The sequence below is a fragment of the Mauremys mutica genome, chromosome 19 (assembly GCF_020497125.1).
Source record: "Mauremys mutica isolate MM-2020 ecotype Southern chromosome 19, ASM2049712v1, whole genome shotgun sequence".
Lineage (NCBI taxonomy): Eukaryota > Metazoa > Chordata > Testudines > Geoemydidae > Mauremys > Mauremys mutica.
The window spans coordinates 7,573,196-7,593,057 of record NC_059090.1 but is presented as its reverse complement, the minus strand read 5'-3'; the positions used below and the strand labels follow the sequence as shown (position 1 = coordinate 7,593,057).

General features: G+C 56.8%; 1 protein-coding gene across 1 annotated transcript; it reads left to right on the top strand.

The window, feature by feature from the left end:
- The first annotated feature begins 2,493 nt into the window (after positions 1-2,493).
- TMEM120A (transmembrane protein 120A) lies at positions 2,494-19,378 on the top strand. Its single transcript, XM_044993740.1, has 12 exons — positions 2,494-2,655; positions 10,265-10,383; positions 10,864-10,980; positions 12,306-12,365; positions 13,010-13,105; positions 14,474-14,563; positions 14,974-15,039; positions 15,352-15,413; positions 15,769-15,861; positions 16,795-16,859; positions 17,349-17,417; positions 17,915-19,378. Exons 1-12 carry the CDS (start codon positions 2,581-2,583, stop codon positions 18,026-18,028), a joined length of 1,026 nt encoding a protein of 341 aa, XP_044849675.1. The 5' UTR covers positions 2,494-2,580; the 3' UTR covers positions 18,029-19,378.
- The last annotated feature ends 484 nt before the right edge of the window (positions 19,379-19,862 follow it).

Below are 19,862 nucleotides of genomic sequence, written 5' to 3'. Positions count from 1 at the left end.
TGGTCCAGATCTTCAGCTGATGTCTATCAGCAGATCTCCGTTGACTTCCAGGGAATTATGCCAGTTTACACCAGCTGAGGATCTGCCCTTACTTCTCAGGATTTCAGAGCAATTTATAAGGTGGATCTCATTCTACTCATTTTGCATAGGGGAAGCAGAAGCACAGAGTGGTTGTGACTTGTTTAAGATCACTGTGTGAGTGAGGGTATGGCTACACTGCAGTATGTCAGCTGACTTGGACTCACAGCACTTGGGCTGCAGGGCTGTTTAACTGCGATGTAGACATTTGGGTTCAGGCTGGAGCTTGGGCTGTGGGACCCTCCGGCCTCACTAGGCCCCAGAGCTCCGCCTCTACATCTACAGAACAGTTTTCCAGCACCACAGCCTGAGCAAGCCCAAGTCAGCTGACACGGGCCAGCTGCGGAGGTTTAATTGCTGTTTATACCCTCAGTGACAGGTGGAACTAGGACTCAGGCTTCCTGACATTCAGTTCCAAGCGCTAACCACTTGGTGGCACTTCTCAATAAAGGACTTACAATTCTTTCCTTTCCTTAAAGGGCCACAGGGCTTGTGCAGTCTTCCAATTTGCCCTGGAGCAAATGTATAGACTGGATTTTCAAAGGGGTGCCAGGGAGTTAGACACTCATCTCTCATTGTATTTCAATGGCGTTTGGATACCTAACTCTCTTAGACTCCTTTGAATATTCCAGCCCTAAGTCTTCTTGCATTAGTATCTCAAATGTACTGATTCCAGTGTCCCTCCAGAAGGATTTCCAGAAGTGAGCGCTGTATGCAATGCCGAAGGCACGTGCTGATTTACAATGAAAGGGAAAACAGTCGATGAAGTTAGCACCCTACGAGGAAAATACGCAAGGAAAGAACATCCAAGATCCTCCCAAACACTGCACAGGGATCTGAACAATTTCCTCACATTAAAAAAATATAACTCTAATCTAACAAGAATATCAAAATAACACATTGGGGGGGAGGGGGGCTGAAGACGGACTTCACGGTATTGCGGATATAGCCACAGCCACAAGGAAAACAACAGGGAAAGGAAAGAAGGCAGATGATGGAGGAGGAATACAAAAATCCTCAGCAGGCTCAGAGGAAGAGGGGAAGAATATAGACCACACGTGACCTATAAAGTGATGATGATTTTGTTGATTTTGAAATCAATGGGAGTTAGGTGCCTAAATATATCTGAGGATCTGGGCCTCAGACACTGTGGCGATAAGCGTGGTATAAGGGACCGGGCCAAAGCCCATTGAGATCAATGGAAAGATTTCCATTGGTTTCAGCGTACTTTGGGTCTGGCCCTAGAGATAAATACCCCACCACCCCTTGTGCCTCACAGATTGTATTACTGTTCAATGCAAGGCAAATCTTTTATGGATGGGTCACGGCAACTCTCAGTCAAAAATCAGGAAGGTCTGTAACAGTTGGAGGTACAAAGTCTACTGTTAAACTGGTGCCTTGGGTCTCTAAATGAGGAGGAGCAGAAGCTCAGGTTTCATCAGTTGGATTCACAGGGAGGTTATTTGTCTTTTTATAATATTTGTTTATTTTAAGGACAGTACTTAAGAGTAGTCGATGCACTTTGGGGTTTGCTCTCATGGGGTCTCCCAAGGTCAGGCCAGGCTAGTACTTCACAGGAACAGGTAGAAAGGAAAACCCAAGACACTAAGAAGAGGTTGCTTCTGTGGTGCTGTGTACCGTCTGCTTCTGTACTATGCCAAAGCCCAAGTTAGGGGCACTGTGCGGCTGGAGATGCCATCTGGGATGTGAAATCAAAGGCCAACCACCTGCAGCCTGAGACCTGTGTCAGTTGTGTTTTTCCAATTCAGACTTATCAGCATCCATCACTTCAGACTGATTAGAACTGATGAGACGTCCCATTGGACTGCCAGTGAGAAAATCTGTGACTGACCATAAGGGAAAGGAAGGAAATATCCCCATAGATACACTCCCATCCAGGCTAATCCCCCAGGTACCCCCCACCAATGCCACCCACCCAGGCTGCCCAGTCACCTCCCCCAACGCCACCCCCCGGGCTGCTCCCCCAGGTCACAACCCCAATGCCACCCCCCCGGGCTACTCCCCCAGGTCCCCCCCCAACGCCACCCCCCGGGCTGCTCCCCCAGGTCACCACCCCAACGCCACCCCCCGGGCTGCTCCCCCAGGTCCCCACCCCAACGCCACCCCCCCGGGCTGCTCCCCCAGGTCCCCACCCCCAACGCCACCCCCCCGGGCTGCTCCCCCCGTTCCCACCCCAACGCCACCCCCCGGGCTGCTCCCCCAGGTCCCCCCCCAACGCCACCCCCCCGGGCTGCTCCCCCAGGCTCCCCCCCCGCGTCACCTTCCAGGCTGTTGTTGCCGCAACCTTCCCCTCCCACCACCGGCGCGTGGCGTTCGAAAGCACCGCCCCCGAGCGCCGATTGGTTGTGACGTCAGGACGGCGCTGGCCGCACCCCCGTGACGATTGGTCGCGGCGGGCCCGGAAGTGCCCCTGCTCGGAGGCCGCTGAGAGCGGAGCGGCGCTGCCGGTTCGTGCCGCCCCGTCACCCAGCCGGCGCCGCCATGAGCCTCCGGGCCTCGGTCAGCGAGTGTCTGCGGGACTGGGAGGAGCTGCAGGGCGGCTTCCAGCACGTGCAGGTACCGGGGGGCGGGGCTTGCCGGGGGGCAGGTACCTGGGAGCTGGGGGGGGGCAGGCACTGGGGGGGCGGTGGCTTGCCGGGGAGCTGGGGGGGGCAGGTACCTGGGGGGGCGGGGGCTTGCCGGGGAGCTGGGGGGGGCAGGTACCTGGGGGGGCGGGGGCTTGCCGTGAGCAGGTGCCGGGGAGCTATGGGGGGGCTCCCGGGGGGCGGGGCTTGCCGGGAGCTATGGGGGGGCAGGTGCCGGGGAGCTGGGGGGGGCGCTTGCCGGGGGCAGGTGCCGGGGAGCTATGGGGGGGCTCCCGGGGGGGGGCTGCACGTGCAGTGAAGTGGCGGGGCTGGGAGGCGGCGCACTGGCCCGCAGGGGCTGGATAATGTCTCGGCTCCCTCAGGCTCAGACCTGGTTTTTTAGCTGCCTCCCCCCGCCCCCCTTCCGAGTGCCCCAGCGCGGTGCTGCTCGGTGCTGGGGGAGGGTCCTGTGCCTCTGCCTGGGGTGGCCACAGGCTGCCCGTCTCCAGGCCTGCCCCCGGCGCTGGGCTCCACGCTGCAGGCCCAGCAGGGCGGGTGAGGAGACCAGAGTGTGGCCTCTCCCTGGCATGGGGCAGGTGCACGTGGGAAGCAGCCACGGGGTCCCTAGCAGTGAACCCAGCAGCCTCTCCAAGCTCTGAGGGCTTCACAAACCTTCTTCAAACTTACCCTCTGGGTAAGACACTAATAACTGATCCCTGACCCACATGTGGGACACAAGATGTGACTTGCCTGCCAAGAACCTGTCTAGGGGGAGGGATAGCTCAGTGGTTTGAGCATTGTCTGTTAAACCCAGGGCTGTGAGTTCAGTCCTTGCGGGGGCCATTTAGAGATTTGGGGATTGGTCCTGCTTTGAGCAGGGGGTTGGACTAGATACCTCCTGAGGTCCCTTCCAACCCTGATATTCTATGATTTGTGAACCCAGCGATTGTGCTGCCACCCAACCGTGCCCTACATCCCTGCAGAAGGCTGACCCTTGCACTGTGCCCAGAAGGGTGGTACACCCAAGCTCTGGGGGACAGAGGGGGACATATGTCTTGGAGTTGAGGACCCTTCACTAAAAATACCCTGCTGGCACCCCCGTTCTGTTTGAGTCCCAGGGGACTCCAGTGCTTCCACTGATCACAACCATTGCGCTACGTGGGGGCAGAGGCAGTAAGGCAACCAGATCACCAACAATTAACGGTTTCATAGGATAGTTCCCGGCACCGTACAGACTCCTCAACAGGCAGTCACTACAGGCTGGCACTGCCTTGGGAGAGGCATTCGTCCAGTCCCGTATTGTTCAGGGTGGATGTGATGCACGAGTAGCCGCTGGTTTTGGAATATCTCTCGTCTCCATTATTTTGTATGTTGCCAAAGGTTCTTGCCACAACAGATCCAAATATTTGCAAAAGAAATGTCTTCAAATAACAATCTGTAATCTCTGGCTCTGGAGGAAAGTGGAATGCAAGAGTGGCCATTTGGGGCCTCTATTCTCATTTATTTTCATATCGAATATTAATCATTCTACCTCAGCCACCCATCGGGATCAGGGCTCTGCTGTGCTGGGGACTATATAGATGCATAGTGAGAAATGGTCCTGCTGTGGCCAGCCAAGCTTCTAGTCTGGAGGGAATTTTGATCTTGACTTTATTAATGCCATGGCAGGGGGTGAGGGGAATGGTGACCTTTAATGGAAGTGTAATGCTGCTGCTCCAGCGATGTCCTTACTCTGCCTCCATTGGCTGCTGAGTGAATTATGACTCTGTGACTCTTATAATCTGTTGTCAAAACACCCACTTGGAGGTGTGATCTCAGGCAAGGGGAGAAGAAAAAATTAATAGAGGTGAAATAGCAGAGAGCCGTTCAGCCCCCATGTTGTTTCCCTGTCTATGGGAAGGGAGGATTTAATTGCTGCTGAGCTTCTCATTCAGTAACTGAGTCTACCATGTTTGGCCGTCAGTTTCCCTCACGTACGCTTTGTCAGTCAGTGATCAGTGGCGTGCTGGTGACCTTCCTCATCCCTGTTCACGCTTCCTTTACTGTCTCCTGCGTTGGCGCATACTGGTTAGTGGGTGTCCTTGACAACCAGGACTAAACAGTCTCATTGGCTGGGGAAGCTCTCGTGTCTTTTTGGGCTGAGCTGTTTGGGATTTACATTGTGCGTGGATGCAGCTGGAAAGAAAACAGCCTCATTTTAAGGTCTCTTTCGGAAGGCTGTTGTCTGTGGACAGGTTCAAAGATGCATCTGTTTTACTGGTAGGCTGTTGCCTCGTAACTGTTTTCCTTTCGGTAAATGATTGAATGTTTTAACATGTTCACTATGGAGTGAATACACTACAGTGTGTTTGTCCCACTGCCTGGTGTGACTTATATTACACATACTGTCTTGTACATTGTTCTCCAAAGCATTTTGTGATCTACATTGTATGAATACATGTCACCTTAACTCCCCTCCTCTCCGCTTGGTTCTTGTCCATGGTACTTGGGTGGTTCCTGTGTCACTTAGATTGGAGACCTACCAGTGACATGCTTCATGGGAGAAGATTCCTCTGTCCATGTCCTTTTGATGGAGACCATGGGTATAGCGTATACTCAGGACAGCCTTTCTTCACCGGCTCCTCCCAGATGCTGATGGCTTTTTCCCTCTTGGGACAGTCTGTGAAATTCCTAATCAGTCAATCTAGTGGCCTTGACAGAATAAGATTTATTAAGACTAGAAAGAGATCAGATTCAAGGAGGGCTTCTCAAAGTCATCTCAGTGACAGAGCAACATGTCCTGCTTTTAGAAATCCCACCCTAGAACAATAAAGCCGGTTTGCGTGGCATATGTAGCGCTGTGCTCTACAGGAGGGATGTGGTATAAGAACACTAGACGAGGACTCGGGAGACCTGGATGGGGTTTTGGCTCAGCTGCGGGAAGTCAGTGTGTTCTGTGCAAAATGGGATACAATTCCCTTGCCTTACAGCTAGTAGCAGATATGTTCTACCAAATAGTAGATGAAATGGCATATTTATGACAAGGTTCTATCTATTTTAGGTCCCTATTTGGCCCCTGTCACTCTAGTATCTGAGTACCTCATAATATTTAATCTTCAGCACCCCTGTGAGGTAGGGAAGTACCACATCACGCATGGGAAACTGAGGCACAGCAAGACTAAGTGACTTGCCCAAGGCCACACACAAGTCTGTGGCATAGCGGGGAACTGAACCTGAGCTTCTCAAGTCCTAGCTAATGCCCTAACCCCTAGGACTATTCTGCCCCTTTAATAGTTGCAATTAGTGACAGTAAAAATTTGCTTCTGCTGCGACTACACGGAGGAGTTAGACGTTGTGCCTCCTGCTAGGAATCCCCAGTACAAAGTGCAGTGAACCTTACCACAGATTGCCCAATGTTCCCGGTCCCTGATGGGGCACACGGGGCTAAAGTCAGAGCTGTCGTCAGTGGAACTGTACTTTATTACACCAGGACTCAGCTTGTCCCGGAGCTGCGACCACAGATGACTAACCACTATCAGAGCCGTGATTACAGGCTGGCCATCCGTGGCTGCGGCCTAGGGAAGGGGTCACACTCTAGGACAGTGGTTTTCAAACTGCGGGTCACGACCCAGTACTGGGTCGCGGAATGTCAGGCATTGGGTCATGACGGCTCTGGTCAGCACCACCAACCGGGCCGTTAAAAGTCCCATCAGCGGTGCTGCCTGGCTAAGGCAGGCTAGTCCCTACCTGTTCTGACACCGCGCTGCGCCCCGGAAGCGGCCAGCAGCAGGTCCGGCTCCTAGGCGGGGGGGCCATTGGGCTCTGCACGCTGCCCCCGCCCCAAGCACTGGGAACCGGGATGGTGGTGCCTGTGGGCGAGAGCCACATGGAGCTGCTTGCGTGCCTCTGCCTAGGAGCCGGACCTGCTGCTGCCGCTTCCGGGGCGCAGCACGGTCCACAGTGTCAGGACAGCAGGAAGCCTGCCTTAGCACCCCTGCTGCGCCACTGAGCGGGAGCCGCCCAAGGTAAGCCTGTGCCCCAATCTCCTGCCCCAGCCCTGAGACCCCCCTCAAACCCAGAGCCCCTTCCTGCACCCCAAACCCCTTATCCCCGGCCCCACTCCAGAGCCTGCACCCCCAGCCCAGAGCCCTGAACCCTTCCCGCACCCCTGCCCCAGCCCTAGCCCTGATACCCTCGCAAACCCAGAGCCCCCTCCTAAACCCCTCACCCCAACCCTCTGCCTGAGCCCCTTCCACACCCCAAACCCCTCATCCCCAGCTCTCTTGGGTCAGGGGCATCAACAATTTTCTTTAACTGAGTCGCCAGGAAAAAAGTTTGAAAAGCACTGCTCTAGGAAGACACTCAGCCTGGGGGAGGGGCCATGACTGGGATTGCAGCATGGGGCCACACTAGGCGTCAGTGAAGGGCTTTTGCGTTCCCCTGCGTAATACCCTCTCGTGCAGCGGGAAGTCAGGAAAGCTGCGGGTGTCCTGGCTCGGAAACAGCCGTCTCTCGTACTGTCAGTGTTTCCTGGACGTCTGGCTGCTGATGCATCTGCTTTGAAGGACCGCGGTTCTTGCCGAGTACTGTGTTCACTTGTACTGGCTCCTGCCAAGGCTTTCACAGCTGCTCCTAACTTCTGCGTGTCGTGGCCAGGTCCCACTAACACATCCCCAGCAGAGCACATGGGAGTTCTCCAGGAGTTAGTCATAGAGTGGGGGGTTTTCCAGCCCCATTGGTTGTTCATATTCCCATTCGGAGGCTCACTGCCGGAGCCTAGGGGGAAGGAAGCTGCTCAGAGATGCTCTGCAGAAATCAAGGTGGCTATGTTGCTTGGCACAGGTTACAGCCAGGAATGAACTGTTGGAGACTTTCCTGTGCGGTTACAGCAATTCACCTCTGCCCTACCCCCCAGCATTCCAAGACCACGGACTCTCGAGCACAGACTGCCCGGTGGCCTCTTGATTGGGGCAAGTAGGGGCACCTGAGTGACACCAGCCAACTCGTTTCACTGGCGTCTCAAGACGTGCTGGACTCCAAGCCCCCTGCTTGGTTGAGGCCCTTCTGCTTTACCAAGCACACGTGTGCGCCTCTCCCTGTTCCGACCTGCTACCCAGACTCAGAACCACGCCTCCCCCCACGGCCTGTCAGCGAGAAACCCTCCCACTCTCTCCTATGCAGAGTCCTGGCGAGCACTGACATTTCAATCCCTTGTCCACACAGTGCGGCAGGGGTGTGATTGGTAGAGCGCTCTAACTGCCTGGTGTAGGCTCTGCTGGTGGGAACTAAATGGCAGCTGCTTTGCGTTAGGACTGCTTTAGAAGGCTCTACAAATCCCGCACCTGCAGCCTGCTGTAGACAAGCCCTTAGTCTATCCTGGAGCCAGATTCCTCCCAGTCGCTGCGGGGAAAGGGACGGGGTGTGTGGCAAGCTACCATCTGTCTCTCAGAACTTTCTCAAACCCTGCTTTATTTAACCCCCTGAAGATCTCCCCTCCTGGAGAAGGCTCAGTGAAGCAGGGCTCAGTTAAGAGAGACAGATCACTTGGTGAAAAACTCTTTAAACTCTCTCTACTGTCTCGGCTCCCACATTAAATCGACTGCATCTACTCTGCTCTCCTGGTGCTGACCCACAATTAGGTGTGGGGAGTGGGAACGGAGGGGAGCCTGGTGCAGAGACCTTGAGGAAAAACTTCCATCTTGGCCCAGAAGGGTTAAGTGAAATGTTCCAGAGTTGCTGTGTGAAGGGTTGAGGAGGCGGCGTGAGAAGTGATGTAATCTGCTCTCTTCCCTCACCCTCGGAATAGAAGGGACAGTTTCGTTCTTGGGAAAGCGACCTGCTCCTGCGAGACCTATTCTCGTTCTGCTCATGATCTGGCCAATCTGTGAAAAGTGGCAAAGGGCTAATCTAACATCTTAACAGATTCAGTTCCTTCCTCTTCCCTGCTACAAGCAGTGGAGTAAAGAACATGCCGTTTAAGGAGCAACTTGCAAGATAACAGTGCGCTTGAAGCTGGTCTGCTTGCACCACAGTGTGCAGATTAAAAGGCAGCAAATTTAAATTGGGTGGAGAATTTTTAGCAATGTAGAACTAACCTGTGGGACTCCCTGCTGCAGGACACAGAGAAAAGTAATTAAAAAGGGAGTGGCTGGAACACTGGGCTAGGACTCAGACTTTGGTTCTGCCACTGACCTGCTGGGTGACCTTGGCCAAGTCATTGCGCTGCTCTGTGCCTCGGTTTCTCCAGCTGTAAATGAGGCTAATGATACTGACCTACTTCCTAAAGCGTTTTGAGAGCTGCTGATAAAAGCTGTAGAAGAGCTTGGGATTCTAGATCTGCAACTGACGGGCCGTTATAAGCCTAATTGTGAGCTCGGCTTTACTTCCGTAGCTGAAGGTGCTGTTCTGAATTGTTCATCTATGTCAAACGTAGCATCTCTCAGCAGGCTTTGAGGAGAAGGGTAGGCGTTGACGTGCCAAGGGCTACCACTGATTTTCCAAACCTAAAATGAGACCGGCACCTACGCAAGACAGGGCAGCATCTCAAAGACAATCAGTGCCACGTTGCAGGGCATCACCCATGATCACCAGCTGGGGGAAGGCAGGGGCTCCTTCCTCCCCCAGGCCATGTCAGTCAGCACAGTACTGGACCAGTCGGTGTTACAGGGACACCTTCCCCTGAACCACCTGCCACTGTCGGAAGCTGGATGCTGGGCTCTTCACGCAAGCCTGGTCTCTAGGGCGGCTTTTCGTTCACAGTCAGGTCCCCGCTGAGGGAACTTCCCCTTGGTCCGGATGGGAGGCTGCTGGGGAATGCGGAGCCAGCTCGTCCCTTCTGGCTCCCGGGGTCTGGAAGCTCGGCTGTCTGTCTGAAATGGAGGCGCAGGGCAGGGTGCGGGAGGGGGATGCCGTAGGTCACCCAGCAGGTCAGTGGCATCTTGGGAAGGGAAGCCAGGAAGTAGGTCAGTATCATTAGCCTCATTTACAGCTGGAGAAACCGAGGCACAGAGCAGCGCAATGACTTGGCCAAGGTCACCCAGCAGGTCAGTGGCAGAACCAAAGTCTGAGTCCTAGCCCAGTGTTCTAGCCACTCCCTTTTTAATTACTTTTCTCTGTGTCCTGCAGCAGGGAGGTCTAGTCTAGGGTTCAGCGAGAGGTGGCTTCTCGCCAGCCATTTGTTCCCCCTTCAGCATGGTGAGGTGCAGTGGAACGCAATGGGCAAGCTTATTCCAGCCAAACAGCACCCCCTACAGGTGTGCGTGTGAACCAGTCTCTAATGGGAGCTGAATCCCAGTTTGGGACTGCACGGCGTGTGGGGGTGAGACTCTTGGCTCTGTGTTCACTTCCCACTGCTTGTAGAGGCTGCGTCAGGCCAGGGAAGCAAACCCCACTTCTCTGGTCTCTAAGCATTTACCCAGTGAGTTTCCCAGGCCCCTCCTGAGGTGGGAGTACCAACGCTTCCCAAGCTGATGCCACGAGTCAGCGGTGAAGCTGGGGATAGTTCTCAACGGTCCTGCCTCCCGTTCCTCTGCTCAAATCCCCAGCCCAGCCTCCCGGAGAATTAAACGGGCTCCCAGCTGAGGCACCTGGGCTCACCCCTGGTCTGTCCTTTCCATTGCCAGGAGTCCCATAAGCTGTACAAGCAGAAGCTGGAAGAACTAACCAAGCTGCAGGATGGGATCTCCAGTTCCATTGCACGGCAGAAGAAGCAGCTGAAGGAGCTGTCCCTCGCCTTCAAAAAGTAAGGAGCTACGTGGGGCAACATAAGGAGATCCTTGCAGAGCCCTGGTCGGAGGGCACGTGGGAGCCTAGTGAGAAGCGTTCCTACGCCATGGGGTGCTAATCAGGGGAGGAATGGTTTGGGGTGGATGAACCATGGGGGCGGGGTAGGATGAAGGAGCTATTGCTTCTCTCATACCCTCCTTTCCTTTCTCCAGTAGTTCCTTCATCCCCTGCCCACGTTAGACATCAGCCCCCCATGCTGACTTCCTAGGCTTAGAAAATTGGTGGTTGCTCGTTCATGTTGGTTTCCACCATGCTGCCTCTTAGCCTAGGTCCCATTCTGAAACTCCAGGGCAGACCCAGGGATTAGCTCCCAGGTTTCATCCCCCTGTTAGTTCTGAATTAATCTCTCGGTTCCTGCTGTCCTGCGGTGGGACATCATCATGCAGCAGTAGCTGTTGGTCCTTCTTGTCAGACCGAGTCACATTCCTTTCCCCAGCTGCAAGTCCTCTGTAACCGCCGAACAGGAAGAGTCCATCCGGGAGATCCAGAGCCTCATCAAAGAGAGGCAGAGCATCTTCTTTGAAATGGAGGCGTATTTGCCAAAGAAGAATGGGTAAGAAGCCGTTCCATGGTCTTGGGGTCTTAGCCAGCAGTAAAAGGACTGAAGCTATTGACTTCTGTGCAGCAGTTACCAGAGATTGCTTGGGTTAACCGCCAAAAACTGCCCAGACTCGATCAGCTCTGACGCTGGCAGGATGTCAGTGAAAGACCTGATACGCAGCTGGTGCTAGTTAATTTCTCATCGCTTCTTTTCAGTCCCCATCCTCCTGATTCATTTCCACGGGGCTTGGGAAAATCTTGCAATGACCAGCCAGAGACAGATTAGGGTAGGGGCCTTGGCACAGTGAGTTGCCAATTCAGAGCAGAGTATAACCCCTGGGACTGGCTCCTTGGAGCAACAGTGTCTCTGGACAGGAAGCTCGCTCTCCAGCGTGCACTGGTGTTGCCCCATGGCCAGCAGCCTGACGCAGTGTTTGAACAGATGTTGATTCTAGGGTAACAATCTCTCCTTAATGCAGTAAAGTGGGGGTGCGGGGGTGAACAGTGGCAAGTGCTGCTTAGTATCAGGTGAAGGTGAAAGCCGGGGGTGGAGTTGAGGTCCCCCACAGGATGTTTTGGGTGTGTTACCAGGCAGCAGAGCACAGGTCTGCCTATGTCCCTGGTTCCCCCGCACAGCATCAGTAATGTGCTGAATGGAAGGCTCCTTGCTTAACAGCAGTTACTCTGCAGGCTGGCAGAGCGGGAGTAACCATCCCAGTCCCGGGGCGGGAACTGCCCCATATTTTGCCTGATGTGCCATGTAGGGTTCCTGTCTCCATACCCCGCTCGTGCTAATGGCTGCCATTAGTGACTGTCCTAAATCCTCCTGCCATTGACGTGGTTGTGACAGCGGTGGCCCCTCTTTGGTCCAGAGTTCTCGTCCCCAGCAAACGCTACCCACTGTCCGGGGACCCTCGTGAGCATTGCTGGGGAGGTCCTAGGGGGCACAGGTTCTGCGCTTGGCCATACTTCTCCCGACTGCTGCGGGTGCCCGAGGCAGCCTTGGGCAGAAGCCGCCTTCCACTGTGCTAGTGACAGAGCTGTGTCTGCGTCATTGACAAGCGGAAGGATGGGCGCCTGGCCCAGCCGGTGTTCCTGCAAAGGGACCAACCGATGAACGAATGAGGCTACGTACGTCTGCGCAGTAGAGCGTGAGCGTAGGAAAGCTTGGGCGTTGAAGCCCATACGATGCGTGTGAGATAGCTACGCGTTAGCCACGCAGCCAATCTCAAGTACTGCCACCGTCACAGCAGTGCAGCCGGCCCCTGCCCCCGTGGGCAGCGGAGGTGCTGTGTGCCTCCTGCCTATGTTCTCACTTCTCCTTCCATTCTCGTCTAGGTTGTACCTGAGTCTGGTGCTTGGGAACGTGAATGTGACTCTACTCAGCAAGCAGGCTAAGTAATGCCCCTCTGCTGTCCAAGGGCAGTAGAATTCCCTTTACTCTTGGAGAGACGGGTCGTCTGCCGCCGGCATATCTGGCACTGACCCTTGCCAAAAACTCTTCCCAATCTCAGCATCCGCAGAGACCCTCTTCCACTGGCAGACTGATCGTCACATTGACCCTCCCCAGGGCTGGGTTTAGGACACTCCCTTCCCTAGAGTTAATCTCTGGCACCTGACCTGCTCTTGCATGTTCTTGCAACTGTCCTGCCTCTGGCCAGGGTCTTTAGGTCAAGCCTTGATGGGAGACCTACCAGGAAAACACAGGCTTGTTAGTGGTTCAGTAGGTGGCGTTCTTCCCTCCCAGTTAGGGTTGGTGGGTTGGGGCTGGTCTAAGGGCAGGCGGAGCCTCTGGTAGCACAGAGCCCCTAATGCCATGTTGGGACATAATCCAGGACTTGCTCAACCAATAGCCCCAGCACCCTTCCCTATAGCATCTTGGGTCTCCTGTCTAAAACCCAGTAGCTCATGGTCCAAGCTGGTACGGCCGCAGAGTCTCTCAGGTTTACCCGCTTGGAGATGGCCCTTGTCCACTGATGGTTGCCTGAAGACTTTGGGATTATTCTCTGCACACCATGACCCTTCGCTGTGCTTCCCTGCAGGTTTGCTTATAAAGATGAGTACGAGAAGTTCAAGCTCTACCTCACCATCATCCTGCTCATCATCTCCTTCTCCTGCAGGTTCCTTCTCAACTCCAGGTGAGTCTGTAGCAGCAGCAAGATGCTCACCCAGCCATGTGGGCAGCCTTACAAGAGAGACCATCTCCTGGGCTGAAACCAGGGTCTGCTAACACTGCTTAGGTGAGATGCATGGGATCTGCGTGGAAGGTGTCAGGTGGAGTAGTTTCCGACTTAGGCTACCATTGCCGAATGATGGGAACGAAACTGCAGACTGGTGCCTCTGTTAGGATCCTTCAGGGACTGTGGGGCTAGGATAGGATTGCTGGAGGTAACCAGATCTTGAGCTGAAACGTTCTCCTGGTGGGCTGGAGATGGGACCCTGGATAGTGGACTGAGCCGATCACGTCTCACCAACTTGGATCTGGTTTGCAGGTGTGCAGCATCGCTGCTGCTAGCCCACTGGGTTCTGATGTGGTTGAGGCCGGCCGGCCATGGGGAATGGTACCCACCTGGGTGAGCAGTCCAGGTGCTGAACAAGGCTCCTCCACAAGTTGCCCCCTCCCCTCCCCCCCGCAGTAGGGTGGGATTTTCCTGGGGCCTGTCCTGCAGTAAATTTCTATCTCACTGAAGGCGTGAGGAATGTAGCATCCCAGGGGCAGCATGGCTGGACTGCACCAAAGGCTTATGGTCTGTAACTGGCTCGGGGATCAGGACTCTCCAAACAGCCGGTGACCCTTCTGCGCACACACATCGTGGCCGCTCAGTGTTGCTGTACCTGTCTCAGCATCTGGGTTTCTATACAAGAGGCTTCCACCCCTCTCCATGTGGCTGGAGCAGCTCCCGACTGAGCCCAGAGCTGGTGGCCCCTGCTGAAACAACAGCAGACTTGGAAATGCCCATTTGGGGGTGCGGTCAGACCCCTGGCTTCTCAGGAGTGTGCTCCTGTCTTTATTCCAGAGCCACGCCATTGCTTTCACATCCTTCCCAAGGAGCTTGACCGTACGTGAGCAGGACAGGTTGCTTCATGGTTTAGGTTGTTTCAGTGCTACACTCCTACATTCCCTGCCCTTGTTTCCGCAGGCTGGGCAGGCTTCGCCTGTCCTGAGCCCCCCCACACCACGCCCCTAGAGGCTATCCCAGAGCTTGCCACCCAGCAGCAGTGGGAATGCACCAGAGCGCTTGCGTTGCATCACATCCCTTCCTCCCCGCAGCGCCGGTGTGGCTGTTCCCAGCAGTTCTATGGTAGCAGGAAGCTGCTTAGTGAGCCAGACCCTCAGCCCAAGCGGTTGCTCTGCACGTGGGCTGAAGGGGAAGCAGCGCTGCGGCTGAACGCTCCTGCAGGGGGACATTCAGAGCCACCCTGCCGTGAGCTCTGCCTGGTTCCTGGGGGAGCCGCAAAGGCCCTGCTCTGCTCCCCCTCTTCACCGTCCGCTTTGTGTGTGACAGGGTGACGGACGCCGTCTTTAACTTCCTGCTCGTCTGGTACTACTGCACCCTCACCATCCGCGAGTGCATCCTAATCACCAACGGGTCCAGGTGAGCCGGGCCCCGCCCTCCCAGTGCCACGGCCTCGCCCAGGCCGAGCAGGCCGCCCCCGACCTGCTGCATTAGCCTCTGCTCCCAGAGCTGCCCTGAGCCCCCCGCTCAAGGTCGCCTCTGCTAACTGGGGGAACAGCGTGCTCAGTATTGTGACGCGCTCCCAGGGAGGGTCGGCAGTGTCCATAGGAGGAGACCCAACAGCTGCTCGCTGATTACAGCAGTCCCTGCTTTGTGCCACGGTGCCAGCTGAGCGTCTGCCCTGGCCCTGTTTTCCTCCCGCTCCTTGTGAGCAGGGGGGAGCTGCTGGCCTGTCTTCCCTGGCTGGAGGGCCACCCTGGCCTTCGCCTCCCTTGCGAGCCTAGCCCCACCTGTGTCTAATTCTGGCTCCCTCTTCTCTGCTCCCCCAGAATCAAAGGCTGGTGGGTTTTCCATCACTACGTCTCCACCTTCCTCTCGGGCGTCATGCTGACTTGGTGAGTCTCCATCTCTGCCCGTCGCTGGGGATCCCGCATCATCCTGCTTTCCTGCCCTCTCCTCCCTGGCTCGCAGTTGGGTTGTGAGGCTGTTAGAGGACAGATTTCACCTGGGTGGGCTCGTGCCAGCCTCCCCCTAAATTGGGTCCCTGCAGCCCTGGGGGCCTCAAAGGGAGTAGCCAGGGGATCTCTGACATCACCTGGGGCTGTGGGACACTCGCCGATAAAACCCATAGAGCAGGCTGATACCAGAAGGGCTCTCCCTGCACAGTGACACCCTGAGCGTCTCCCGCTGTCTCTTCTCTCCCGCAGGCCAGACGGGCTCATGTACCAGATGTTCCGAAACCAGTTCCTCTCCTTCTCCATGTATCAGAGTGAGTGTCCCTGCGTGGGCGGGGAGCGAGCCTGGGTGGTGGGCTTTGGAAACCCAGCAGGAGCCTCCGGAGCCGCAGGCTGGCGGCTGCATCCCTCTCCTGTTAGCCTGTTTCAGCCATGCCCTCTGGGGCCACAGCGCTTCCAGGGGGATTCTTTGATGGGCTGGCAAGATCCCCAGTAGCCATGAGACGGTTTCTCGGTGAAGCTGCAGACTCAGGAAGCGGTGACAGCGCGCCGGCCTGGCCTGCGTAGGGCACTGCGCCCGGAGCTGGGAGGGCCTGGTGAGCGGGGGAGCGCTGCAGGCCAGTGGATCGCACGCTGGCAGTTGTGCAGGAATCTCCCCTCTCCTTGCAGGCTTTGTGCAGTTCCTCCAGTATTACTATCAGAGCGGGTGCCTGTACCGGCTGAGGGCGCTGGGGGAGAGGCACAACATGGATCTCACCGTGGGTAAGTTGTCTCCCATCTCCCTGCCCGTGGCCAAAGCCGAAACAGACCCCACCGCAGTCTGCCCTGGCAGAAGCTGCAATCTACCACTCGGCTGGCTGGCGTAGCAGCAGACACACTGGCTTGGAAACCATCAGGCCCTGAGCCTGACTTCATGCCCGTGGGGCAGCTTGGCCCATCCCCAAACTCAGTGCAGACAGTCGGGCCCCCGGGGGCCCCCTGAAGCTCAGTTCCCTCGGGGCCGGTTGCACGGGTGGTGTTCCCCTCGCTGGCGTTAAGGCACGGCATGGGCTGGGTCGTCTCACCAATGCCTACCTCCCTTGGGACCACTGGGCATGTGTCTCTAGGGTACCTGGCTCGGTCGCTCTGCGGCTGGACCGCACCTCCTGCGGCGCACTGCTTCTCCCCTCTGAGTGCCGGGAGGGCACGCCTCGGGGGTTCCTGGCAGTTGTGCATCAAGGGAGATGTAGTCCGGCCAGAGGTCCCAGCCCCTAGAGGAGAACGGGAGTGCAGAGCATCTGAACTACAACTCCCAGGAGGCACTGGCACCAACTGAAGTGGGAAGATTTTGGTTCCTTATAAAATTTTCTGCAATCAAGTTTTCTTGTGGATAGAAACTTTACCAGCCCTCCAGTTAACCCCCAGCGTGCCACATGCACCCCTCCTTGCTTTCCAGCACTCTTCCCTGGCTCTCGAAGCTGCTGCTCGCCCAATCTCCTACAGCGGGCGGCCCTGCCTGGCCAGCCACCTGGGAGCAAAAGCCTCTCTCGGAGCTGTGGGCTCCTTTAGGACACCAGGGTTGTCCCTGATGTCTGCGTCCCTGGTGTGTCCAAGGCTGCATGGCTGAATCCAGCCCCGTATTCACAGCGGCAAGGCACAGAACCCCCCCTGTTGCACTGAGTTCTAAGGCCCCCTTCATATGTCCCCTCTCTGCAGAGGGCTTCCAGTCGTGGATGTGGAGGGGCCTCACTTTCTTGCTGCCGTTCCTCTTCTTTGGCCAGGTGAGTCCGCACCGTCCGCCCTGGGCGTCTCTGGCACGGGGGCTGTGCCCGCGGGGATTCGCATGGATTTCGTGCTGCTCGCTCGCTCCTGATCCCGTCAGCCTTGGAGGGGGAGCTACCACCCAGGTGCCCGGGGAGGAGAGAGCCTAGGCTGGGTTTGTGCGAGCAGAGTGCCTGGGAGGGGCAGGAAGCTGGGGAGCGAGAGTCTGGACGGCCCCTCCTGATAGAGACGTGCATAAAACAGTGCCCCTTAAATACTTAAATCAGCACTTCTGCTGAGCAGCCCCTGCTCTTGCCTTGTGAGTTGGGCTTTTCAGAGGCGGAGCTGCCCCAAATCCCAGCGACACCCGGAAGAGCTGCCAGGTGCCTCGGGCGAGGTTTTTGGGTAGCAGGCGGCAAGGCCTATGGCGCTGGCTGGGCTGGGTTTGCTGGGGACCACCTTACATGAGTCTCCATGAAAACTCCCCCTTAACCCCGCGTCTCCTTCAGTTCTGGCAGCTTTACAACGCGGTCACCCTCTTCCGTCTGGCCAGGCATCCGCAGTGCAAGGAGTGGCAGGTGAGCCAGGGGCTCGGGCAAACGTATCCTGGAGGGAGGGGTGGGGTGGGGCATGAAGTGAGATAATGCTCCCACCTCCCCCTCGCCGCCAGCCCTCGTCCTCCCAGCAGCAGCAGCTTGCATGCTTGGCTGAATGAGATGCCCAGCAAGAGGGATAGGGAGGGGTGTGTGTGTGTCACTGCCTGCTGCCAACCGGGCTGGCTGCCAGGCTTTGGGGGTGTCAGAACAGGGGGGGAAGGGCCCATCTGTGCCCCCACCACGAAGGCAGAGAGCTGTGGGGCTGGCTGGGAGCTCAGCTCTAGTCCCTCCCCCTGTGCTGAGGCAGGAATCCGTCTACATGCAGCAGCGAGGTCTGAGTCCGGCTGCTGGGAAGCGACACAGCTGGAGCGTGACTGATGGCCTGTGGCCCCTCCCAGTGCCTAGGAGATCCCAGCCCAATGCAGCCTCTCGGGCTCCTGCTGGGGGGTTAATTCTCGTGTCTCCCGTCACACTCTCAGGTTCTCATGTGCGGGCTCCCCTTCTTCGTGCTCTTCGTGGGGAACTTCACCACCACCCTGCGGGTTGTCCAGCAGAAATTCCAGAACCAGAACCGAGACGCTAAGGCCGAGTGAGAAGAGGAGCTGATGCTGGGACTGGGGGGGAGGGGGGCTCTCCTCCTCCCCCACCCCCCCCATATCCTAGCCACGCTCCAGACTGTGCCGTCCGACACTCCTCACCCCTTGACCTGTGCCGGTTCCTCAGGGGCAGGCCCACGGGGACCTGACTTGGTGCTGAGCTCTGGGGCCTGCCTGGGGAACCTCGGGGGAATGTATGTGATCCAGTAAACCAAGCTGCTAAAGTCCGATGCACCTGCCTGGGGCGAGGTTCCCTCACAATCCTGGCCCCGGGAGACGCTGCCTTTGGCTGGAGCCGCTGTGCACCTGCTGCGCTGCAGGAGGATGGGAGCGATCTCCCCAGAGGGCAGCGGGGCCAGCCAGGCAGTCGTCCCCCTCTGCCCCCCAGGGCATTCCCCTCCCTTTGCTCCAGAAGTGGGGTGACTAGGGCAGCTACTCAGATGTTAATGCGACCCCTTCCGGGGGGTCAGGCCAAAGCACTCCCATGAACAGCAGCTAGCGCCAAGCAACCAGAGCACTGAATTGCCCATGAGAGCTGGTGGGGCAAAGCCTCTTACTTGGCTTCTGCTCCGAACCCTCCAGTGGGGCCAGCTGGGCTTGAGGGGGAGGGAGCAGCCCCCAGCCCTGGGCTTATTCCCAGCTCCCCTCCCCCTGGACAGTGCTGCTGAGACAAGAGGCAAACAGCTCAGCAACTCCTGCTTAGGGACCCAGCCCATTGCATGGAAACAGGCTCCTTGCTTATTTGCTGCTGAGTCCCTGCTGGAAGCGCGCAGGCTGGGAGAACCAGCTGCCGGGGGGGAGCACGACTCTCCTGGCCCCAGCATGGGCATGGATTCCCAAGGCCTGGCTCTTGTGCAAATCTCCTAGCGATGGAAATGCTTAAAGTGTTCTGCCCTCTTTACTACAGTGGTCTGCACCCTGGGGCCACTACACAGCCTCTGCTCCAGCAGGATGCTTTCAGGGGCCGCTGGGGCATGGTCCTGGAACTGGGGCAGCCTAATGTCCCAACCTCCCCCCAGATCAATTCATTGGGTAGCAGAAGCAGAGGGAGGGAAGAGATGCCAAAAACTAAAGGAAGCAGTGTGTGTAGCTGGTGCTAGAAAGTAGCTTGGGGACTTGAGCTCTGACTTCCTAGCCAGCACGTTCCCTGTCTCCTCGCTGGAGCAGCTGTGCTTGGCTGGCTTGTGAGCTGCTGGGGGAAGTCTGAGCAGGTACCGAGCTTTGGTTCCGGGGAAGACGTGTCACGGAGGGAGTTGTCGTACCTGTATTAATGTCTGTGCCTCCTTTGACAGGAAGCTCATCCATAATAAAGGGAGGAAGGGGTGATCCCCTCCCATGACAGAGCTGTCTCTGACCCCAGCCGCTCTTAATTCACTGGTGGGATGTATTGATGGAAGGAAGAGGGCTGGGGGTGGGGGAGAAGAGTCCATTCTCACTGCCTAGGCCCTGAGCTCTGCTGCTGAGGGATAACTTGGCAGGGGTAAGTGTTGCAGTGAGGCTCTTAACTAGCAGGAGCGGTTTGATCTCCCCTCTGCTAGCTGCTTGCAGCAGGCAGGATATTCCTGGCAGTGACAGGGAGGGAGCTGCACAGGCCTGAGCTAGCACCTGTGGCAGAGCCTGATTTCCAGCTGGGGGGGTGGGCTAGGTCCTTGCTCTGTACTGGAAATGGAGCTGGCTCTGGTTTATCCCTTTTAGTGAAGATGTACCTGCCATTTGTGCAGCTGCCACTTCCCTGCTAGTGTTCAAGCTAGCCCGGGTGGGTCTGCACTGGTGGCAGTCACACCTCAAGCGGCAGCACAGCTGTACAGAACCTGCCTTGGTGCCAGCCCAC